This window comes from Leucoraja erinacea, chromosome 33 (genome assembly GCF_028641065.1).
Source record: "Leucoraja erinacea ecotype New England chromosome 33, Leri_hhj_1, whole genome shotgun sequence".
NCBI classification, from domain to species: Eukaryota; Metazoa; Chordata; class Chondrichthyes; order Rajiformes; family Rajidae; genus Leucoraja; species Leucoraja erinaceus.
The window spans coordinates 17,789,192-17,814,661 of record NC_073409.1 but is presented as its reverse complement, the minus strand read 5'-3'; the positions used below and the strand labels follow the sequence as shown (position 1 = coordinate 17,814,661).

Sequence of the window (25,470 nt, the reverse complement as noted above, 5' to 3'; positions counted from 1 at the left end):
ATGTATAAACACTGCTGTAATTTCGACATGGTGAAACCAAAATGTATAAAAATGGCCTTTATTAAAAACTGACAATGTGCACATTATCCACATGTGATTTTTTTTCTATTACAAATCTCAAATTGTGGAGAACAGATGCAAATAAATAAATGATGGGTCTTTGTCCCAGACATTATGGAGGGCACTGTAGATGATCAGCCCAGTTCAAATTGCCTATTCTCTCTGTGTCAAAGGGAAGTTAGTGGCTAATTTGCATGTTGTTATAGATATTTATTTTCAACAGTTAGTTTTATACTGTGCTCAGTGTACAGAGCAAGCTATTTTAAAGTCACAAGCCCCAGTCTCCGATTGAAACATGTTATGTATATATAAAGTCCGTGGTGATATATACCTTTTTAAATGTGCATCTTTTCATTGAAGCAAGATTGCAATTGTTCATTCAGTGAAAGCTGCTTTAGAATCGAATTTTTTGCTGTTTCAAAAGCAACTTCCATTCTTTTGTTTTTAAATGTGCAGTGAAATCGTACAATGTGTATGAAGGGACTGCAGAAGCTGGTTTACACTGAAGATAGACACCAAATGCTGCAGTAACTCAGCGGGACAGGCAGCATCTCTGGGTAGAAGGAATGGGTGACGTATCTGGTTGAGACCCTTGTTCAGACTGAGAGTCAGGGTGAGAGAGACACAGAGATAAGGAAGTGTAAGGTGTGAAAACAAGACATCAAAGGGGATGCGGCGCAGGACATGTCGCGTGGTGACGCCTGTATGGTCGTGAGTAATCGCTCAAAGAGTCGGACCTTTTTCTGGTCGCCGCTGGATTTTCAACATTTTTTAAATTTTCGGAGACCTGCTGCAGTCGCCAAAAAAATTGTGTATGTGGGACAGGCCCTTAATTGTTTCATTCTATTGCCCTTCCTGTGGGACAAAGACCAGTGTCCCATCTTTTACTCCTAATCCATGCCAATACAAGGAGATGATCTAAACTCCACACTTGGTGCCTCTGGGACGGTCATGTGAGCATAGTGGCGATCTACTCGGGGTAGTATTTTCCAAGATAGATTCAAATTGTTGGAGTAACTCAGTGGGTCTGGAGAAAAAGGGTGGCTGACGTTACCTGGACTCACTTTTAGTTTGATGATCGAGGTTACCAACCTGTAACATCACCCATTCTTTTATTGCAGAGATGCTGCCCGACCCGCTGAATTACTCCAGCACTTTGTGTTTATCTTTGGCATAAACCAGCATCTGCAGTTCCTTTCTACGCACAGTGTTAAGACTGACAGGATTTAGACTAAAACACAAAAATGCTGGAATAACTCAGCGGATCAGGCAGCATCTCTGGAAGACGTGGATAGGCAATGTTTCGGGTTGGGGACCTTCTTCAGATTCTGAAACATCGATTGTCCATGTCCTCCAGAGATGCTGCCTGACCCACTGAGTTATTTTTGTGTTTTAGTTCAAGATGCTCGTGATTCCAGCAACTGCAGTTCCACGTATCCAGAAGATCATAACACATCGAAGCAGAATTAGGCCATTCAGCCCATTCGAGTCTGCTCTTGTAGGATTTAGTGGAGAAAGGAACTGCAGATGCTAGTTTCTACCGAAGATAGACACAAAGTGCTGGAGTAACTCAGCGGGTCAGGCAGCATCTCTGGCGAATAAGGATGGGTGACGTTTCAGGTCGGGACCCCTCAGAAGTACTTTCAGTCTGAAGAAGGGCCCCAGCCCGAAATGCCACCCATCCGGTGTGTCTCCAGAGATGTTGCCTGACCCGTTGAGTTACTCCAGCACTTTGTGTCTATCCCCTAGGATTTAGGCTAGGTTGTATGGCCATTACAGACAAATAGCCACACTCACCATCCAAGCTCTACATTTGAACAAGATGCAAGAATGCACTTGTTCTCCAAGGAACAGGACTCTGTGAGAGGCAGTGGTTCGGGGAAGGGACAATAATTGGGAAAAGAACTGCCAAAGTAAATTCAGGATAGTCCTCAATTTCTGAAACGTGACTCTCTGTCAAGCCTTAATCGTAACGATACTGGGCAGGGATCAAAGTGATTCGCACCAAATTGTGCACTTCACTGGTGAGTTAAATTAATCATTTACTTTTTTTAATAGCGTATCTACTCAAAGATTTGTATCATATTAAAGATAACTGCAATTAAACAAGCATCAGTTGGTTTTATTATTCTGACTAACAGATCTAATTTAAGAAATTAATTATGAAGCAATTATCTACACACTGTGTCTCAGTGTATATCATTATTAAATTAAGAAATGATAACCCGTGCACTGAGAGATTTATAGCAGACACAAGGAACTGCAGAGGCTGGAATATTGAGCAAAAAAACACACAAGTGCTGGAGTAACTCAGCAGATGAGGCAGCAGAGTGCTGGAGTAACTCAGCAGGTCCGGCTGTATCCAGGTTCCGTGGTGAACATGGATAAGGTGCTCTTCTTCAGACTGAAGGGTCCCGACCCGAATAGTCACCCATCCTTTTTCTCCACAGACACTGCCTGACCTGCTGGGTTACTCCAGCACTTTGTGCCTATCCGCTAGGATTTCGGCTAGGTTGTATAGGTGAGATTTATAGCTCGTGCCTGTAACCAATAACAACAGAGTACGTCAGTGTTTCAGCAGCTGGTTGCCATGTTTGCCCCCAGTGCGTTTCTTTTTTGGAGTGGAGTTACAGCTGCGGTGTGAGGTGTAATACAGGCCAGCACGGCCCCAAGCCTGGCTGTGGGACTATAACTGCAGGGGGAGGAGGTGGGTACATCTGCCTGGGCTACCAATCCCATTTTGTCTGCCCCATCCCACACTGGAGGTGATTGAATGACCGGGCGACAAACAGAGGGGATTTCCCTTGGCTATGTTGGCCTCCATGGGTCAAAGATACCATCACCGTTCGCAGTGCCAGCAGTTCTTTAGGTGAGGTGTAGAGAAGTATCCCGGTCCCAAAGGACAGAGGCATTGCATTCAATGCAAGAGCGTTGGAAATGACAGGAAAAGTTAATTTACAAGGTAACCTCTCTCATCTCTCATAGAGTCACGCAGTGTGTAAACAGGCCCTTCAGTCCAATGTGGTTTGTTATCGTCATGTGTACTGAGGTACAGTGAAAAGCTTTGTTGCATGCTATCCACACAGATCAGATAATCTTTTACATTCATACAATCAAATCAAACTCAGGACAAGAATGCAGAGTGCAGAATATGGTTCTCAGCATTGTAACGCATCCGTTCCACAGACAAAGTCCAATGTCCGCAGTGGGGCAGAGGTGAGTTGGACAGTCCCCCAGCTTATGCAAGGACCGTTCAGAACGCTGATGATAGCAGGGAAGAAGCTGTCCCTGAGTCTGGTGGTGTGGGCTATCAAGCTTATATACCTTCTGTCGGGTGGCAGCAGGGAGGAGCAGGAATGGCCGGGGTGGGACAAGTTTTGACTATGTTGGCTGCTTTTCCGAGACAGCGTGAAGTGTAGATGGGAGTCTGGTCTGGGTGATGGACTGGGCTACATCTACAACTCTGCAATGTCTGGTGGTTTTGGCCAGAGCTGTTCTCAAACCAGGCTGGGGTGCAACCCAACAGTGTGCTTTCTATGGTGAATCTGTAAATGTTTGTACGGGTCATTGGAGACGTGCCCATGTTTCTCAGTCTCCTGAGTGAGTAGAGGCGTTGGCGTGCCTTGTTGGTTGCCGTAACAACGTGGCGAGAAGCTGGTCCTTTAGACTGTCCATGCTCATGGCATATCATTTAACACTGAGATCCACGGGGGGACCCTGAACCACTTCTGTGTTGCCGGACCCCCATCTTGATGATGAAACTGGCCATTGCATGAACTCCCCGCCCGCCAGCACGGACTTTGACCGACCAGGGAGAAGAGGCGCAGAAACACTGCAGTAACTCAGCGAGACAGGCAGCATCTCTGGAGAGAAGGAATGGGTGACGTTTCTGGGTCGAGACCCTTCTTCAGACAGTGAGGTCTTTCTTCCAGCCAGTCAACTCAGTCTAAAGAAGGTTCTCGATCCGAAACATCGCCTATTCCTTCTCTCCGGAGATGCTCCCTCACCCGCTGAGTTACTCCAGCTTTTTGTGTCTACCTTCAGCTCAGTTGGACCTTGTTCACATTCCCAACACCAGACGTCTAAACACTCCATTCTGAGCACTGTTCCTTGACGAGATGACCAGGCAGATAGAGGCAGAGCTTTGAGGATATGCTCGACACATCCCTGTGGGTGAAAATTAGAGTTTTGTGTATTATTTTATTTTATTCTTCATTACTAATAAATTATTAATTAGAAATATTATTTATGAGTTATTATTGTGTGCAGAGTTGAGTGTGAGCTTAGTTTGTTGTCACGTGTACCGAGGTACAGTGAAAAGCTCTTGTTGCACGCTAACCTGTCAGCGGAAAGACTATACATGATTACACTTGAGCTGTCCACAGTGTACAGATACATGCTAAAGGGAGGAAGTTTAGTACAAGATAAAGTCCAGTCACGTCCGATCAAAAATAGTTTGATGGTCTCCAAAGAGGTAGCTAGCAGCTCAGGATTGCTCTCTAGTTGTTGGTAGGATGGTTCAGTTGCCCGATAACGGGTGGGAAGAAACTGTTTGTGAATCTGAAGGTGTGCGTTTTCACATTTCTGTACCGTTTGCCTGAGGGGAGAGGGGAGAAGAGGGAGTGACCGGGGTGTGACTCATCCCTGATTGCACTCGGGTCCTTGCTGAGGCAGTGTGAGGTGTAGATGGAGTCAGTGGAAGGGAGGTTGGTTTGTGTGATGGACTGGGCTGTATGTATGTAGATGGAGGTGTAAATGCAATGTCTCCACTGACTGCGGGGGGTCTCTGGCCCACAGCTACTGGGAGTGGAGATGGAGCCGATAGAACGGTATTGAGGACCACTAGGGTGGCACAGTAGTCGTGCTGCTGCCTCAGAGCACCGGAGACCCCGGTTCGATCCCGACCTCGGATTATGCCTGTGCTGAGTTTGCACGTTCTCCCCGAGACCCACACGGGTGCCTCCGTGTGCTCTTGTTTCCTCCCACATCCCAAAGACGTGCAAGTTTGTAAGTTAATTGGCCTCTGTAAATTTCCCCTAGTGTATACGGGAGGTAAATGGTCACGCCGTTGGAAACTATAAAATGAAGAGAATCCTCGACAGAGAGACGTGAAAGGGTTGCCTTCCCTCAGAGAAGAAATTCATACCAAGGAGTGCAGATTTAAATCAACTGGGTACGAGGATTTTAATATGTTTTTTAATTGTCAGGAATCTGGTTGGATTTGTTTCGTTTTCTGCATCATGTTCGGTGCAGGCATGGTGAGGCGAAGGGCCATTGTTATTTATTGAACATTTATTCGACTGTGTGTTGAGTGCTGTGTTTGCAAACATGATGGGCTGCTGCAGCAAGTGAAAATGTCATGGTTCCGTTTTGGTACATGCGACAATAAAACACTCATGAGTTTTGGGTCTGTAACTCGTTGGATCTGTAACTCCAATGCTGCCTGAAGGGATGTTGCAGGGAACGGAACTCCCAATGTGTGTAGAAGGCTTCCTGCCCGAACACGGACACGGAAACATAAACATTCTACATGGCTCTGTTCATAGTTTATAGGAGCAGAATTAGGCCATTCAGCCCATCAAGTCTACTCCGTCATGCATTCATGGCTGAATTGTCTTTCCCTCTCAACCCCATTCTCCTGATGGCTGATCTATCTTTGATATCCTGTCTTCTCCCCATAACTGCTGACACCCGTTCCAACCAAGAATCTATGTATCTGTCTCTCTTAAAAATATCCACTGACTTTGCCTCCACAGCCTTCTGTGGCAGTAATTCCACAGATTCACCACCCTCTGACTAAAGAAATTCCTCCTCATCTCCTTCCCAAAGGATAGGGCAATTATGGGGTAAAAGGAGCAAATTAATAATATTAATATATTAAGAAGGGGGATAGTTAGCGTGTGTGCGGGGGGGGGGGGGGGGGTGGGTGGGGGGGGGGTAGGGGGGTGTGGGGGGGGGGGGTAATGTGTGTGACGCCGCATGTCGCCCCCAACCGCACGTTGGGGGAACAGACCCAACGGGTCTGCACTTGGTCTAGTGTCCTTTAATTCTGAGGCTATGACCTCTGGTCCTAGACTTTCCCACTTGTGGAAACATCCTCTGCACATTCTCTCTATCCGGTGTTTGTCAAAATAACTTTAACTCAATGTCTGCAGTATGCTATTTGCACTTTTCTATATTGCACCTTTTATTATTGCACCTTAATAACACACCTCAAAATGTTACTACACTCTGGCACACTGTGAATATTTTATATAATGTATATGTCCATTGTCTATCTTTATTGGTATATAGTCTGTCTGTGTTATAAATATTACTTGCACATTTGGAGTATGGGGAAACGCAATTTCAATCCTCTGTGTAACTACTTGTTGCATTATTTGAATTGACAATAAAGCTCACTTTGACTTTGTGGACAACACTGAGATAATGACATAACTCCTCCCTAGGGAGCTTTTAGTCTAGTTTAGCGATACAGTGAGGAAACAGGCCGTTCAGCCCATCGAGTCCGCGCTGACCAGCGATCCCGGCGCACTAATATGATCCCACACACTTTTATATTTGTACCTCGCCAATTAACCTACAAACCTGTATGGCTTTGGAGTGTGGGAGGAAATCAAAGATCTCGGAGAAAACCCAGGCTGTCACGGGGAGAACGTACAAACCCCGTACAGACGGCACCCGTGGTCGGGATCGAACCTTGATCTCACCTGGGGTCTCTGGCGCTGTAAGGTAGCCACTCTGCCACTGTGCTGCCCCAATCACTGGTCTGATTCTGTGCTGACGAGGGAACGCCACGTGAATGGCTTAATAGCAGAATTACTAAGGGCAGAAAATGGCTTTTACATCTAAGGAATACAATTTGTAATCGTACAAACCTTGTAGATGTTCCCCGACTGATGGCATTAAATCGATTACGTGCCGTAATAAGAGTTATCATCTCCTGATCATTCCTTGATACACCGTTCCATAATCACTTCACCCGCTAATCCAGCTGTACGTACGGCAGCTAAAGAACTCCATCGCCAGATTTGGATGACAATTACGCGATGGGGATGCTTTGTGCTGTCATTTCTAATGTCGTCCGAATCCCGCTAATTAGATTGTTGACTCTGAATCACTGCCTGGTATCCACTTCCATCGAGATATAGCTCACTGATTGAGGAATTGGTTCAAAGTGCCCGTGAGGCTTGGAAAGAGTACACGCGAGGATTACAACAACATCGCAGCATAAGAGGAGGCCATTTGGCCCTTCCTACTAGTGCTAGCTCTTTGAACGTGATCTCCAAATCCATAGGTCGACATTTTCTTTTTCTTAAAGAGCAGATAGACACAAAAAGCTGGGGTAGCTCAGCGGGTCAGACCAAGGGTCTCCACCCGAAATGTCACCTATTCCTTTTCTCCAGAGATGCTGTCTGACCCGCTGAGTTACGTCACGCAGAGGATGTTTCCACTGGTGGGAGAGTCTAGGACCAGAGTTCATAGCCTCAGAATAAAAGGTTGTTTTTGGAAGGAGATGAGGAGGAATTTCTTTAGTCAGAGGGTGGTGAATCTATGGAATTCTTTACAGGTGTCAGAGATTGTGGGGAGAAGACAGGAGAATGGGGTTAGGATGGAGAGATAGATCAGCCATAATTGAATGGCGGAGTAGACTTGATCCAGCTTTTTTTATGTCTACCTGCAGTTCCTTCCTACACATTTTCTAGTAGGGGAGTGTAGGAGGTAAAAGTCTTATCTTGTGTGTGCATGCACGTGTGTTTTGTATCTTCCTCAAAACGCTACGCACTTGCGCTTAAATTTTTACATATTCCGAGGTAGGGGAGTGCTGGAATCTTGCGCTCGGCAACAGGTTAAGTTGGGGACCACGCCTACCATGGGGGCTACGGGTTAGTGGTGCAACATTGCGTTGGGGAACGGCTGGCGTTGGGGGAGCGGGTGAGTGGTGGAATATTGCGCTGGGGGAGTCTAGTATAATATAAACCTATATATTTATAAACCCGTATAATATAATGATATCTAATATAATTCTGAATTCTACATAAATAATTCGACACACACAGTGCAGTTTAAATTGCCATATTTAAACCATTAAACCGGCTGCCAATTCTATGTAGTTGAGTGTTTAAGAAGGAACTGCAGATGCTGGAAAATCTACGGTGGACAGGAGTGCTGGAGAAACTCAGCGGGTGCAGCAGCATCTATGGAGCGAAGGAAATAGGCAACGTTTCGGGCCGAAACCCGAGGGCTCCTATCTATGGAGCGAAGGAAATAGGCAACCCCGAGGGGTTTCGGCCCGAAACGTTGCCTATTTCCTTCGCTCCATAGATGCTGCTGTGCCTGCTGAGTTTCTCCAGCACTTTTGTCTACCGACTATGCAGTTGAGAGTTTGTATGGAGGGTGATTTGACCACACTCTGCTTGTCTCCACAGTTAGCTGCCAGTGCCGGATACTGAAGTGCAACTCTGAGTACCTGTCGGCCACGTCTGGGCTTCACCAGGGCGGTGAGGAGTCGGTGGAGTTCTGTGTGGCGCTGCGCGCCTACTCGCAGTGCACGCGGCGGACAGCGCGGGCGTGCCGCGGGGACCTGGCCTACCACTCGGCCGTGCACGGCATCGAGGACCTGATGAGCCAGCACAACTGCTCCAAGGTGGGCCCCACCCACGGGCCCGCGCCGGCGCAGCCCACCTCGCCGGACTGCATGGTGCACTCCGACGCGCCCGAGACCTGCAACTACGAGAAGAGCCTGGCGCAGCAGGGGAGGCAGGCCAACTACACGCACTGCGGGCTCTTCGGGGACCCTCACCTGCGCACCTTCTCCGACGACTTCCAGACCTGCAAGGTGCGCGGGGCGTGGCCCCTCATCGACAACAGCTACCTGTTCGTTCAGGTCACCAACGTGGCCGTGGTCCACTCCTCCAGCGCCACTGCAGCCAGCAAGGTAGGTCCGAGCCTCGACCACTCCGCCTGGGGCTAGCAGGAGAGGGCCGAGCGGCCACCCCGCTCTCCACTGTTCAACCAGCGGTCAACTGGTTGAGCCGCTGCCTGTAATGCCCCTGTCCCACTTAGGAAACCTGAACGGAAACCTCTGGAGACTTTGCGCCCCCACCTAAGGTTGCAGGTAGTGGAAGCAGGTAGGGAGACTGACAAAAACCTCCGGGAACCGCACGGAAACCTTGGGCGGGGCGCAAAGTCTCCAGAGATTTCTGTTCAGGTTTCCTAAGTGGGACAGGGGTATTAGGACGCCAGTTCGATCCTGACCTCCTGCGTGTGACTTCCTGCTACATGCCAAAGCCATGCAGGCTTGTAGTTTGGTGCTCATGGAGGCAGAGGGCATGCAAGAAGGCCCTTTGGCCCATCATGTTCACACTGTCCGTCAACTGATCCCACACTTGCCCCATTTTATTCCCCTCAAATTCCCATGGACTTCCCCACATCCTACAACTCACCTACACAGAAGGGCCAATTGACGGAGGCCAACACTGAATGGCTTCGTGTAGATGTCTGAGCTGGACAAAGCTGTTTTGCAAAACAGGGGCGGCACGGTGACGCAGCGGTAGAGTTGCTGCCTTACAGCGCCAGAAACCCGGGTTCAACCCTGACTACGGGCGCTGTCCATACGGAGATTTACGTTCTCCTCGTGACCTGCGTTGGTTTTCTCCGGGTGCTCCGGTTACCTCCCACACGCCAAAGACCAGCAGGTTTTCAGGCTAATTAGCTTGGTAAAATTGTATATTGTCCCTACTGTGCAGGATAGTGTGAGTGTGCCGGGATCGCCAGTCGGCACGGACCCGGTGGCCAAAGGCCCTGTTTTCGTGCTGTATCTCTAAACTGAACTGAAGTGACGCACAGAGTCCGTGAGTTTGCAGCAAAGTGGAATAAGCACAAGATGCTGGAGTAACTCAGCGGGACAGGCAGCATCTCTGGAGAGAAGCAATGGGTGACATTTCGGGTCGAGACCCTTCTTCAGACTGGGTCTCGAACCTCGACCCGAAACGTCGCCCATTCCTTCTCCCCAGAGATGCTGCCTGTCCCGCTGAGTTACTCCGGCATTTTGAGTCTATCTTGGGTTTGTAGGTTAATTGGCCCTCTGTGAATTGCCCCTAGTGTGTACGGAGTGAATGAGAGAGTGGGAGAACATGGAACTAGTGTGGACGGGCGGTCGATGGTCATCGTGGGCTGAAGGGCCTATTTCTATGCTGTAACTTTCAATCAGTCAATGAATAAATCTTCATTGATTGTGAAGCACACAGACAGAGATGAATTAGCCGGATGATGATCAACGTTCTTCCATACATTGCCATGCCCTGCCTGCCTCCACCACACGCCACCCTCGTCCACTCTTGCATCCTCCGCGTCCCCAGCGATTCCTGCCACAGACCCAGGCCGGTTTGCTTCCAGCACTGTGCCACGTTTAGTCAGTGCTGCACCCTAAAGACGAGATTTTTGAGCCGCTGCCAGAAGTGATTAGACAGGGGACACGGTGACTGAACCTGCCTGTGCTTTCACGTCCGATGAAGGATGGGATCCGTTCACGAGCTGACAGTCGCGAGAATGTTCCATGTTGCATTCTTGTTGTTGAAAGGCCCCAACTCAACCAAACGTAGACAACCTGTTAATGTATTTTAGCAGATAAGGGTTCCTTTCTCTCTCTCTCTCTCTCTCTCTCCCTCTCTCTCTCCCCACTCTCTCTCTCTCTCCCACTCTCTCTCTCCCCCACCTCTCTCTCTCCCCACCTCTCTCGCCCCCTCTCTCTCTCTCCCCCTACCTCTCTCTCTCCCCCACCTCTCTCTCCCCCACTTCTCTCTCTCCCCCACCTCTCTCTCTCCCCCACCTCTCTCTCTCCTCCCCTCCCCTCCCCCTCCTCTCTCCCCCACTCTCTCTCCCCCACCTCTCTCTCCCCCACCTCTCTCTCCCCCACCTCTCTCTCTCTCTCTCTCCCCCCCACCTCTCTCTCCCCCACCTCTCTCTCCCCCCCCACTCTCTCTCTCTCCCCCCCGCCCCACACTCTCTCTCTCCCCCTCCCCCCCCACTCTCTCTCTCCCCCACCTCTCCCTCCCCCCCACCTCTCTCTCCCCCCCACCTCTCTCTCTCCCCCACCTCTTCTCTCCCCCCCCCCCCACCCCTCTGTACATACCACATGGCTTAGATATAAAGTTTCCTCCACATAGGTCATCAACTTGGATACAGCAGGGTTTAGGTTGGGTTGGTGAGTAGATTGTCCCGAAACACTTCCCCATCTATATATATGTTCACATCATTGACACATCAGCGATCACCCCATACACAAACACTATCCTACACACTAGGGACACTTTACAGAGGCCAATTAACTTACAAACTTGCATGTCTTGAAGAAGGGTCTCGACCCGAAATGTCACCTATTCCTTTTCTCCAGAGATGTTGTCTGACCCGTTGAGTTACTCCAGCATTCTGTGTCTACGGTTTAATGCAGCATCAGCAGTTCCTTCCTGAGTATGTGTTGGATCTCTCTCCTCTCGCCTTAAGCCCGTGAGCTGTATTGGGCTCCAGTGCTGTATTGGGCTCCCCCACTGACAGACCTGGAGCCCACGTTATTGAGCGGTCAGTCATTGTTGCTTTGTTCACCTTGACCCACACTGCCCACTCACTCCACACTGACCCGTCCTCTCCAGAGCACAGTGCAGAGGTGCCAACAATTGGACAATGCTGCCACCTAGCTGTCCGTCCAGGGACTGCCCAGTGGCGCAGCGGTAGAGTCGCCGCCTTACAGCGCCAGAGACCGGGGTTCGATCCTGACTACGGGTGCTGTCTGTACGGAGTTTGTACGTTCTCCCTGTGACCACGTGGGATTTCTCTGGGTACTCCGGATTCTTCCCACGCTCCAAAGACATGCAGGTTTGTAGGTTAATTGGCTTCGGTCAAACAATTGTAAATTGTTCCTGATAGACAATAGACAACAGGTGCAGGAGTAGGCCATTCGGCCCTTCCAGCCAGCACCGCCATTCAATGTGATCATGGCTGATCATCCCCAATCAGTACCCCGTTCCTGCCTTCTCCCCATATCCCCTGACTCCGCTATCTTTAAGAGACCTATCTAGCTCTCTCTTGAAAGTAGCCAGAGAACCGGCCTCCACCGCCCTCTGAGGGAGAGAATTCCACTGACTCGTAACTCTGTGTAAAAAAGTGTTTCCTCGTCTCCATTCTAAATGGCTTACCCCTCATTCTTAAACTGTGGCCCCTGGTTCTGGACTCCCAACATCGGGAACATGTTTCCTGCCTCTAGCGTGTCCAAACCCTTAATAATCATATATGTTTCTATAAGATATCCTCTCATCCTTCTAAACTCTAGAGTGTACAAGCCCAGCCGCTCCATTCTCAATTCTGTGTGTAGGATAGTGTTAGTGTACGGGGGTCGCTGATCGGCACGGACTCGGTGGGCCGAAGGGCCTTTTTTCATGTTGTATCTCTAAAGTCCAAAGACTGCCATGGTGTACTCTTTGCCAGTTGATTAGCCAGTATTTTACCACTATAACCCGATCCTGGCTGTGATAATATTAAAAGAAAAAAAAAAAGTCATAAGAATTAAGATTGATCAGTATTTTTTTTAAATGTACAGTCTTGTCTATCTAGCGCACTTGATCTGAGCATGAACTGTGGACGGACCTTTGCATCTTGTCCCACAGTGGCAGCGGGTAGAGCTGCTGCCTCACAGCGTCAGAGACCCAGGTTCAATCCTGACCTCGGGTGTTGACTCTGTGGAGTTTGCACGTTCTCCTAGTGACTGCGTGGGTTTCCTCCGGAAGCTCCAGTTTCCTTCCCACCTCCCAAAGACGTGCAGGGAGTGGATGAGAAAGTGGGATATAAACACAGAACTGGTGTACATGAGCGGCTGGTGTGGATTGCTGTTTCCAGTTTCATCTTTCAACTAATCCGCACCCAATTGGCAGTTCCCAAGAGACAATAGCAATAGGTTTGGGGTAGGCCATTCAGCCTTCGAGCCTGAACCCCATATGTGCTCATGGCTGATTATGGATCAGACCTCGTTCCTGCCCTAACCCCAGAACTCTGCTACATGAGCCCTATCCATCGATGGGTGCATCCAGAGAACCTGCCTCCACCGCCCTTGGGCAGAGAATTCCACAGACTCACAACTCTCTGTGTTCCAAAGTTGCATCTTCCGTTCAACTAATCAATCTCCTTATTCTTAAATTGGCAGTTCCCATGTCCCTTGCGTATAGGGATGTCCCTACAATAGGTTGCAGTTGCTGAACCCTCTAAAGTATATTCTCGATGACCCTTTAATCTGTCAACACTTGGGTCAAATCAATATCTTCTCGTTGTCGACTTATGCTGTGTGCTACAGTTCTGCACATCTCAAATTAATCTTCCTGCAGCTCCTCCGTTACAAAGGAAACAACCTATTTCTGGCCCAACTCTTCACCACCACAAAACTGTGCTTGTTCAAAGAGAATTCAAATCCCTCAAATTGCCTCTGATTATCTGAGATCGCGCCTGATCCCTCCTTTCATTCATTTTCATGTCCAATTGCTCGATCCCAAGTTATAGAACATATTGCAGCATCGGTAAAGCCCACAATGCCTGTGCCAAACATGATGCCAAGCCCAACTAGCCTCATCTGCCTGACCATGCTCCATATCCTGCCATTCTCTGCACTCCCATTAAGCTCATCTAAAAGCCCCTAAATGCGTATCCATCTCCACCACCACCCATCGCAACACGTCCCAGACACACACCACCCTCTGTATAAGATCATGTGATAGGAATAGAATTAGCCCATTTGGCCCATCAAATCAAGTCAAGTCAAGTCAAGTTTATTTGTCACATACACATACGAGATGTGCAGTGAAATTAAAGTGGCAATGCTTGCGGACTTTTGTGCAAAAGACAAACAACAAAACAACCAAACAAATTATAAACACAATCATAACACACATATTCTTTTGCATAATAAATAATGGAAGGAAAAACGTTCAGTAGAGTTAGTCCCTGGTGAGATAGGCGTTTACAGTCCGAATTGCCTCTGGGAAGAAACTCCTTCTCAACCTCTCCGTTCTCACCGCATGGCAACGGAGGCGTTTGCCTGACCGTAGCAGCTGGAACAGTCCGTTGCAGGGGTGGAAGGGGTCTCCCATGATTTTATTTGCTCTGGAGTTGCACCTCCTGTTGTATCTACTCCGCCATTCAATCATGGCTGATCTATCTCTCCCTCCTAACCACATTCTCCTGCCTTATTTTAATAAACTTTGACACCCGTACTAATCAACAATCTATATATCTCTGCCTTAAAAATATCAGTGGCAAATAATTCCACAGATTCACCACCCTCTGACTAAAGCAGTTCCTCTTCATCTCCTTCCTAAATAAACTTCCTTTAATCCTGAGGCTGTGACCTCTAGTCCTAGACTCTCCCACTGGTGGAAACATCCTCTCCACATAATGATATAAAGAAAATCTTGCTCTGCACTTCTGTAAACTTTGCCCCAATTAGAACCTTCTGATTCCCTCTGTAGCCAAGAATTTCTCAAGATCCAAGAACATGCTCAGCCAATAAGTCTCCATAGTCTCTGGAGTGGAAAATTCCATAGGTTTGTGCCTCTGTGAGTATCGAATACCCTGAATGTGAATCAGAGTCTGAAGAAGAGTCTCGACCCAAAACGTCACCTATTCCTTTTGTCCAGAGATGCTGCCTGTCCCGCTGAATTACTCCAGCACTTTGTGTCTTATCTTCGGTGTAAACCAGCATCTGCGGTTCCTTCCTACCTCTTCACTACCACAACTCTCCAGCCCTGGTAACATCCTCTGCACCTTCCATTACTTCCTTGTACACGGGACTCCAGCTGAGTGTTGGTTTGTGTATGTTGGTGTGAACCTCCTTACTCTTGGTCCATGAACGATTAGCCTTTAACTGAATGTGTTCCTCACCAAGACCCTTCCAACATATTTTCCGTTTGCCCTGCAACCTTCATTCAGTCAGTGGATTTCAGAGCGTGGCTGCCTGTAGTGGAGTAAATATCTTTGGAAATGATCAAAAGGTTCGGAAGACCCTTTGATTCTATTCTAGTCCTTACATGCTCCCTGAACCCTGGAAACTTTAGACGTAGTTTAAATCTTGAGTCAGTGCAGATTAGTTTAACTTGGCACCAAGTTTAGCACAGGCATTGTTTGAGTTTAGTTTATTGTCACGTGTACCGAGGTACAGTGAAAAGCTTTTAGTTTAGTTTAGAGATACAACGCGGAAACCGTCCCTTTGGCCCACCGAGTCCGCGCTGACCAGCGATCACCCCGTACACTAACACTAGGAACCATGCACAATTTTACTGAAGCCAATTTACCTACAAACCCGTACGGCTTTGTCATGTGATAGGATTCTGGCGAAAACCCACGTGGGTCTCGGGGAGAAGGTACAAACTCCCTACAGACACCTGTAGTCAGGCCCTTGGGCCACCAATGCCAGGCCGACCATCCATCACCCATTCACACTAGTTCTATGTTATCCCGCTTATCCCCACTCCTTACACACGTAAGGGCCTGTCCCACGATGCGAGTTTACCCAAGAGCTCTCCCGAGTTTAAAAAAAAATCAAACTCGTGGTACTTCATCGCGTATTTTTCAATATAAGAGTATTTTTACACGAGTATTTTTTTACTCTTGGAAATTTTTAACACTGTTGAAAAAAACTTCACGAGTTACCGCGTTTCCCGAGTACCTGCCGTTAGCGTTACGAGCCGTCCACGAGCTCCGACGTACCCGCTACGCACATTCTACGTACTTACCACGAGTTTGATTTTTTTTTTTTAACTCGAGAGAGCTCTTGGGTAAACTCGCATGGTGGGACAGGGCCTTAAGGGCAATGTACAGAGGCCAAATAAACTACAAACCCACACGTCTTTGGGATGTGGGAGGAAACCAGGTCACCTGAAGGAAGGCCACATGGTCCCAGGGTTGTCTTTGAACATCAGGCCACAAAGGGGAAGGGCATTCGCTCTTAGCTGGTAACACTGAATATCTCTGTGCAAAGATAAAATGGATGCACTCATCTCCCACACATGGGGAACGTACTGTTCTATGTTCTATGTTCTACATCAGTTGGCTGAGGGTGAGTGGAACCTATGTCCACAATCTCGGACAGCTTGGGAGTGGTGAAAAGACAACTTCCTTCCCCCTGTGTGTTACAACCAGGGGAGGTAACACAGGAAGGAGAAGCTTCCTCGCAGCATGGTGAATCATGTGGGATTTCAAATGGAATACAAGTACTGACATGAGTCACTTGGCCTCACCCATCCGTGCATTCCTGCATCAGTCTGATCTCATAGCCACAGCGTGATGCAGCGTGGAAACAGGCCCTTCGGCCCAACTCGCCCACACCAACCAACATGCCCAGCTACACTAGTCCCACCTGCCCATGCCCATATCCCTCCAACCCTGTTCTATCCATGTACCTGTCTAATTGCTTTTTAAACATCGCAATAGTCCCTGACTCAACTACCTCCTTTGTCAGCTTGTCCCATACATCTGCCACTCTTTTTGTGTGAAAACGTTACCCCTCAGATTCATATAAAATCTTTCCCCTTTCAGCATAAACCTATGTCCTCTGGTCCTCGATTCCCATTCCCTAGGCAAGAGACTCGTCTCTATTGCGTTTACCCAGTCTATTCCTCTCATGATTTTGTACATCTCTATAAGATCGCCCCTCATCCCCTGCGCTCCAAGGAATAGGCTGCTTGTTCCAGCCTCCTCAACCTCCGCCATCTTCCCTCATCTAAGTGACGGTTTTTGTTTTTAGCGATACAGTGTGGAAACAGGCCCTTCGGCCCACTGAGTCCGCACCGACCAGCGATCCCCGCACATTAACGCTATCTAAAGGGCCTGTCCCACTAACGCGACTTTTCAGCGACTGTCTTCGACCTTCAAGCTCGAGGGCACTCGCTGGATAAACCGCGAGCCGGATCGATCGTCTGCGATGAAACCGCGACCGTCTGCGCACACACAAACACATTGCAAAGGTGGGGGCCAGGGAAAGCGGGGGAGCGCTGTCTGAAATTCACACCCGCGATGAAGGTAAAAAATGGCTGGCACAGTTACGGTAGGGAGCGTGGAGAGGGTGGAGTGGGGGAGGGAGGGAAGACGGAGTGGAGACACTTTTGGAGATGCTTTTAATAAAGTTTAGCGGGCATTTAACATTACCGGCCAGTTTACTTGCCTTTTTTTTCTCAACGAGCTTTACCTTCGACTACCCTCGATTACCTACGACTAACATGCCGACCTACTATGACCTACCTCGACTAAACCTACGAGTAAAAAAATATCGATTTTTTTCCATGGCGACCTTTATTTACTCACAAGCATGTTGGAAAATACGCCGCGCCCGAGCTGAGGCCTCGAGTACGTGGGGACCACTCTCGAGCATGAAGGAGAGTTACAAAGACCTCCTAGGACCTCGTGTCGACCATGTTGCGAGTATGAGCCGAGGGCAAACTCTTCTCAACTCGCGAATTAGGTCGTCGCAGTGGGACAGCCCCTTAACACGCACTAGGGACAAATTACACTTACACCAAACCAATTAACCCACAACCTGTACGTCTTTGCAGCATGGGAGGAAACCGAAGATCTTTTAGAAAAGCCACGCAGTTCACGGGGAGAACGTACAAACTCCGTACAGACAGCACCCAAAGTCTGGATCGAACCCAGGTCTCCGGCGCTGCGCGGCAGCAACTCTACCACAGTGTCGCCCTGTACAGTGATGCATCTGTGGCGTTGCTGCCTCTCGGCTCCAGCGACCCAGGTTTATCCTGACCTCGAGTTCTCTCGCAAGTTTTTCATGACTTGGGTAAATTGTGCGCTATAAATTGCTCCTTCTATATCGTTGAGTGGTGGAATATTTGGGGAGCGGAAATGCTGGTGATGAGGGGGAACGTAAAATAAGCACACGGTTTTGTGTAGGAAAGAACAGCAGATGCTGGTTTAAATGGAAAGTGGACACAAAATGCTGGAGTAACGCAGCAGGTCAGGCAGCATCTCTATAGAGAAGGAATGGGTGACGTTTCGGGTCGGTCTGAAGAAGGGTCACCCATTCCTTCTCTCCAGAGATGCTGCTTGTCCCGCTGAGTCACTCCAGCATTTTGTCTGCATCTCCTCGATTCCTTCTTGCTTTAAGTCAGCCAGGGGTTTTCGGACTTACTTTTGTGTTAGTGGTTCTGGGTTTGTGGTTTTGATCTTATAGCTGTCTGGCGATCTGCTGTGGTGAAATGGCTGGAGCTCTAACATCTTTCTCTCTCTCCCTCCCTCCCCCCTTCCATGTCCCGCCAGATTACGATCATCTTCAAGAGCTTCCAGGAGTGCGTCGAGCAGAAGGTCTACCAGGCAGAGACGGACGACCTGCCCGCGGCCTTCGTGGACGGCTCGCGTAACGGCGGCGACAAGCACGGGGCCAACAGCCTGTGGGTGGCGGAGAAGTCGGGCGGGCAGCACATCGAGATCCAGGCGCGGTACATCGGAACCACGGTGGTGGTGAGACAAGCGGGCCGCTACCTCACCTTTGCGATCCGCATGCCGGAGGAGATCATGAACTCTTTCGAGGAGAACCAGGGGCTGCAGCTGTGCCTGCGCGGCTGCCCCACCAACGAGCGCATGGACTGGGCGCTGTTGCAGGGCCGCGGCCACCAGGACGTGCCGGCGCACCGGTCTGCCGCCGCTGCCGCCAAGTGCAAGGACAAGCTGCCGGTGGAGGACCTGTACTTCTGGTCATGTGTGTTCGATCTCCTCACCACCGGCGACATGAACTTCACGCTGGCCGCGTACTACGCCCTGGAGGACGTCAAGACCCTGCACTCCAACAAGGACAAGTTCCACATTTACCACCGGACAGCTGACTTGCCGCCAGGGAACTCGTGCCCCGAGGCCACTGTCCCCTTCGCACTCCTGCTGCTGCTCTGCTGGATCTGCTGCTCCCTGCCGCACCTATAGCCGGCCACCATCACCGCTCACACTCACCCCCATCCCCCGCACCCTCCTCCCCTCCTCACTTTGTACCCCCGCTCCTTCCCCTCCTCCTGCCCCCCACCCTTTACCCCCCCTCCCCGCCGCAGGCTCGTATCTTATTAAAGATGCCCGCGTGCGCACGCACACACACGACTGTGCGCATCTCCCTCCCTCCCTCGCCATCTCCGTTCGTGCTGTCGGCGTCGCTGCCCGTTCACGGTGGGCTTCCCGTTGGTTTTGTGGTTACGTGTTTGTGATGATCCGTGGGGCATTGGGCGCGGGGCGCGGGATTTGCACCAGGACGTTACGTTGGGGGTAAACCGAGGCCAGGACCAGGCGTCACTGATCACCCCCCCCCATCCCCTCCCATCCCAATCTCAGCCCCGACTTCCCACTGGGATTCCAGGTCCTGCCTCCCCCCCCCCCCTCCACCCCTCCACTCAGTCCCCCCCCCCCCCCCCTCCCCAATTCAGTCCCACCACCTCCTCTGCCCAAATCCAACCTCCCCCCAACCCTTCCATCAATACACCACCCTCCCTTCCATCCACCCCTCCCCAACCCCCATTCAGTCCCAACCGACCCCCCCCCCCTGTCCAAACTCCAACCCTCCCTCCCCCCACCCACCCCCAACTCCCCCCTCCACTCACCCACAACCCACTGTGTCCACCCCTCCCTCTGCCCATCCCTCTCCCTTCTCTCACTCTGTGGAACAGAAGAGGTAGTCAGTGTGAGGTTGCAGATTTGTCTTGTTGCACTTTACTGCACCCCCCCCCCCTCAGCCACCGTCCGGCCCCTGCAGAAGGGCGAGGGTCTTGCAGAATCTTCCAGAGTCAGTGGCCGCGATCATATTCTGACTGGATCGGTACGTGTGCGTGCGTGCGTCTGGTTTATTGTCACGTGTACCGAGGTCCAGTGCAAAGCTTTGTTCCGTGCTAACCAGCCAGCGGAAAGGCAATACATGATTACAATCCACCATTCACTGTGCCCAGGCACATGATATGGGAATAACGTTTAGTGCAAGGTAAAGCCAGTAAAGTCTGGTCAAAGATGGCCCGAGGGTCATCGATGAGGTAGATAGTAGATAATATCTCCAAACTAAACTAACTAACCTAAACTAAACCAGGATTACACTGAAGATAGACACAAAATGCCGGAGTAACTCAGCGTGTCAGGCAGAATCTCTGCACAAGAGGAATAGGTGATGTTTCGGGTCGAAACCCTTCATGGGAAGAATGGAGATGACTTTAAAGAGTTACAAACTCTGTAACTGCGATATAAACTATTTATTAAGCAAATGTCATAGAAACATAGAAAATAGGTGCAGGAGGCCATTCGGCCCTTCGAGCCAGCACCGCCATTCATTGTGATCATGGCTGATCGTCCCCAATCAATAACCCGTGCCTGCCTTCTCCCCATATCCCTAGAGCTCGATCTAACTCTCTCTTAAATCCATCCAGTGGTTTGGCCTCCACTGCCCTCTGTGGCAGGGTATTCCACAAATATGTTTAAATGGCCCAGGTGAAGGTTGCAGGTTACTGGCCCCATGGAGTGCGTTGACACGGTGTGTGCGATCCACTTACTGCGTGAACTTTCATGTTGGTGTTGGGGAGACCCCCATCTTGAGAGCAGCGGTTTGAAATGAAGGTGAAGGTGACAGACCCATGGTATTGCAGCTGGACTTGGCGTGTCAGATATCTCCCCCCCTCCCACCTCCTCGCTACCGGAGGGTAGACTGAGCTGGGCCAAGATTAACAAGCCATCAAAATGCATACGAAGAAACTGTAGATGCTGCTTTACACCGAAGATAGACACAAAATGCCAGAGTAACTCAGCGGGGTCAGGCAGTATCTCTGGAGAAATGGGAATAGTTGACATCTTGGGTCAAGACCCTTCTTCAGCGAGAAGCAGCCAATGGCCATGAGTTCCCTGGACCTCAATGTGAACCCCGCTCATTCCCAGGTGGGGGAGATTGATGCCACTGGAGTCGGGGTGCACTGTCATGGGCATTAGTACGGGAGGTACAGGGACAATTTAAACCTTGCGTGCAGCAGTATCACAGTAACAGACTCGGTGAAAAGAAAAAGATTTCCAGACACAATGCTCATGCAAGAACGCAGTTGGAAATGTGGTGGTGCAAGACATTGCTGAAATAGGTTTAGGTTTGTGTGGGTTCAGGAACAGGTTGGTTGGGTTGCAGCAGTAGAGTTGCTGCTTCACGGCGCCAGAGACCCGGCTTAGATCCTGACTACGGGTGCTGTGTGTACGGAGTTTGTACGTTCTTCCCGTGACTTGCGTGGATTATTTCCGAGATATTCGGTTTCCCTCCCACTCTCCAAAGACGTACAGGTTTGTAGGTTAATTGACTTGGTATAATTGTAAATTGTCCCTAATGTGTGCAGGATGGCGTTATTGTGTGGGGATCGCTGGTCAGCACGGACTCGGTGGGCCGAAGGGCCTGTTCCTGTGCTGTATCTCTAAACTAAACTAAAGTTGACAGGGTTAGGGGCAATACCATGAGGCTACGCCTTTCACCTTCGTTTCAAACTAATGGTCTCAAAATGGGCATAATCACACGAGCAACATGAAAGTAGCTGTTTCTGACCCTGGTGGTGTGTGACTGACTGCAGGCTTAGATCATTAGACACAGAAGCAGAATTAGGCCATTCGGCCTAACGAGCCTCCTCTGCCAATTGATCATGGCTGATCCATTTCTCCCTCTCAACCGCATTTTCCTGCCTTCTTATCACCTCGGACGCCCGTACTGTTTAAGAACCTATCAAACTCCATCTTTAAACATACACCGCAACCATCTGTGGCAGTGAATTCCACAGATTCACCACCCTCTGGCTAAAGAAATCCCTCATCTCCATTCGAATGGTACATCCTCGACTCCCCCACCACTGGCTTCTGCTCATCCTGCCCGATGGTAGCAGCAAAAAAAAATAAGAGTGCGGAAATGTGAAATGTCTCTGGTGTCTCGGTGACAACAACGCAAGGGCCTGTAAGATTCCCTCGTTCCCTCTGCCCCTTCTCTTCTGCTTCCCCTTATCCCACTCTCCCGAGGCCCAGAGGCACTTTATGTGGCCAGCAGTGTGTACTGGTGTGAATCGGGGCTCTCTGTGTGCAGATCACTGCATGCTATGGTGTCAGAACCACTGTAAATGCAGCGTTTTATATGGTTGGGTGTGATTTATATTTGTTAATATAATATATGGAGACTTTTGGTGAACATTTGTGACTGTACATATGGAGTAATGTAATATTTCTTTAAATATTAACGTCTGGACTTCTAACTCTAGCAAAACCTGTTGATGTGCTTTACTTGCATTACTTTTTGACGTCTAAGAGGAAAAGGGTTGGCAAAAACGCGGGCCTTTTTAAAAAAAAAAAAAAGATTTCATTTGAGATTTAAAGGGGATTTGTCGGCATCGCTGTGTGTTGTGGTCGTTGTGTACAAACGGTGCCGTGAAGGTCTCCATCCGATCGTGCAGAATATGTCCACAGCAAAGCACATCACTGTGCCAAGCTCGGGCAAGCTCGCTTGTGCCCGCTGCCCCTTTGCCCTTATTATCCCTGCGCCCACAGCACCCCTTTAAGAGAGTTGGGGTTTTTTTTTTAGAGGAATGGCACTTTATTTCAATGGTGATGTGATGATTTTAACAGTGACTGTAGTTCTGCTTTGTTAGAATTGTTACGATGAGTAGGCGGGCACGTTAGTGCCCAAGGATGGCGTGGCATGGTACTTGATGTTTTCCATGGTCAAAATACATGGGGGGGGGGGAGGGAAGGTCTGGGGAGGGGGATAAGGAACAGCTCAATTTTTCTATGTATAAATTCAGTGGGAGTTCCCTGCTTGTACATACTGTAAATTATTTATTATTGAGAAAACTATGAGTAAAGTTTTTTTTTTTGACTAAGAATTTCAACAATTTCATTTGTTGCTTGCTTTTTTGTTGTTGTTGTCGTGCCTTTTACGGCGGTGAATCTTGGCGCCAAGCGGTCGAATACGCTGCCACTCGCACGAGGCCGGTGTCGACTAATCACTGTTTTGATGCAGCATGGAGGTGCAAGAAACTGCAGGTGCTGGAATCCTGTGCAAAAAAAAAAAGTGCTGGAGGAACTTGACGGGACAGGCAGCATTTCTCGAGGGAATGGACAGAGGTTGGGATTTTCTTCAAAAAAGGATTCTGAATGGGAAAACGTCTGTCCATTCCTACCGCAGGTGCTGCCTGGCTCGCTGAGTTGCTCCAGCACAGTCACACAGTGCAGAAACATGCCCCTTGACACAACTTTGGAGAGGTGTAGAACCAATCACCCCTAATCCTCCTACGCTCCAAGGAATAGAGTCACAGCCTACTCAACCTCTGCCTATAGCTCAGACCGTCTCGTCCTGGCAACATCCTCGTAAATCTTCTCTGTGCCCTTTCCAGCTTAACATCTTTCCTATAACATGGTGCCCAGACATGAACACAATACTCTAAATGCTGTTTCACCAAGTCAAGTCAAGTCAAGTCAAGTTTATTTGTCACATACACATACGAGATGTGCAGTGAAATGAAAGTGGCAATGCTCGCGGAACAACAAAACAACCAAACAAATTATAAACACAATCATAACACACATATTATTTTACATAATAAATAATAGAAGGAAAAAAACGTTCTGTGGAGTTAGTCCCTGGTGAGAAAGGCGTTTACAGTCCGAATTGCCTCTGGGAAGAAACTCCTTCTCAACCTCTCCGTTCTCACTGCATGGCAACGGAGGCGTTTGCCTGACCGTAGCGGCTGGAACAGTCCGTTGCAGGGGTGGAAGGGGTCTCTCATGATTTTGTTTGCTCTGGATTTGCACCTCCTGTTGTATAGCCAACGACACCAACGTCTTATACAACTGCAACATGACCTCCCAACTTCTATACTCAGTACTCTGACTGATGAAGGCCAATGTGCCAAAAGCCTTTTTGACCACCTGATCTATCTGCGACTCGACCTTCAAGGAACCATGTACCTGTACTTCTACATCCATCTGCTCTACAACACTACCCAGAGGTTTACCATTCACTGTGTAGGTCCTGCCCATGTTAGACTTCCTAAAATGAAACAGCTCACGTTTCCCTGTATTAAATTCCATCCGCCATTCCTCCGCCCACCCGGCCAACCGATCAAGATCCTGCTGCGATCTTTCACAACCATCTTCACTATCTGCAAAACCACCCACTTTTGTATCATCAGCAAACTTGCTAATCTTGACCACCATCGATTCTGCTCCGACGGCTTAAGTGACGAGAGCACCCGGTGGAAACGCACAGGAGTGACGGGAGAACATGAAAACTCCACGCATTCAGCATCCGAGGTCGGGATTGAACCTGGCACTGCGAGGCAGCAGCTCCACCAGCTGCACCACTGTACCACCGAGTGAACTGCCATCATTTGGTCTTTGGACATCTTTAGGGGGTAGCTATTAAACGGTACCTACTGCAGGACACCATGATCCGTGGGAGAACAGGTCTGGGTGCCCTATCAGCACTGGACCTGGCTAACTATAGATGTACAGTCATAAGAGGAATAGGTTGTATAGACACACAGTCTCCTGCCCAGAGTAGGGGAATCGAGAACCAGAGGACATGGGTTAAGGTGAGGGGGGAAAGATTTAACACAAACCCGAGGTGTCCCTTTTTTACACAAAGGGGTGGTGGGTGTATGGAACGAGCTGCCAGGGGGAGGTAGCTGAGGCAGGTACTATTGCGTTTAAGAAACATTTAGTCAGGTATATAGATAGGACAGGGATTATGCAATGTTTAAAAATCAACTAAACAGGTACATGGATAGGAAAGGTTTAGAGGGATGTGGGTCAAACGCAGGCAGGTGGGATTAGTGTAGATGGGGCATGTTGGTCGGCATGGGCAAGTTGGGCAGAAGGGCCTGTGTCCACGCTGTATGTCTATATGAGTGGGGCTGGAAGTCAAGGCTGAGATACGTCGCACACTCAGCACAGTGTATATTTAGACCGCTGAGTTCATGCTTAGAACGGCAGCATTCTCATTGAGTGATTGACGGTTTAGACAGCCAGATACATACCATCCCGGCTGCAAATAGCAGCAGCCATTCTGCTGAGTTGGCGACATCGAAATCCCTGGCTCCTATTCCACTGCTGCTGCAGCACCAGCTGTATAAGGGGGTCTGCGGAACCTGTGTGACTGTGAGCAGGGCATTGCTTATCGCTCCCTAATCTATTCCAAATTCAATTCTTCACGCAGACGTCCACATGGCTTCATTGGGGAGAACACCTATTTCTAAGTCAGTAAATTTTGGTTCAAATTCCACTTTGTTTAGTTTCGTTGATAGATACTGTGCAGAGACAGGCCCTTCGGCCCACCGAGTCCGTGCCGACCAGCGATCAGCGCGTACACTAGTACTAACGCTATCCGACACACTA

At 49.3% G+C, this 25,470-nt stretch overlaps 1 protein-coding gene across 2 annotated transcripts in view; it reads left to right on the top strand.

Annotated features, from left to right (window-relative positions):
• The window catches only part of rgma (repulsive guidance molecule BMP co-receptor a), a 40,886-nt gene extending 21,498 nt beyond the window's left edge, over positions 1-19,388 (top strand). For both annotated transcript variants that reach the window (XM_055661485.1, XM_055661484.1), the window contains 2 exons: positions 8,490-8,998; positions 18,367-19,388. In XM_055661485.1, the coding sequence (XP_055517460.1) occupies positions 8,490-8,998; positions 18,367-19,023 (1,166 nt within the window). In that variant the 3' untranslated portion in view covers positions 19,024-19,388. The remainder of the gene's footprint in view (positions 1-8,489; positions 8,999-18,366) is intronic.
• The last annotated feature ends 6,082 nt before the right edge of the window (positions 19,389-25,470 follow it).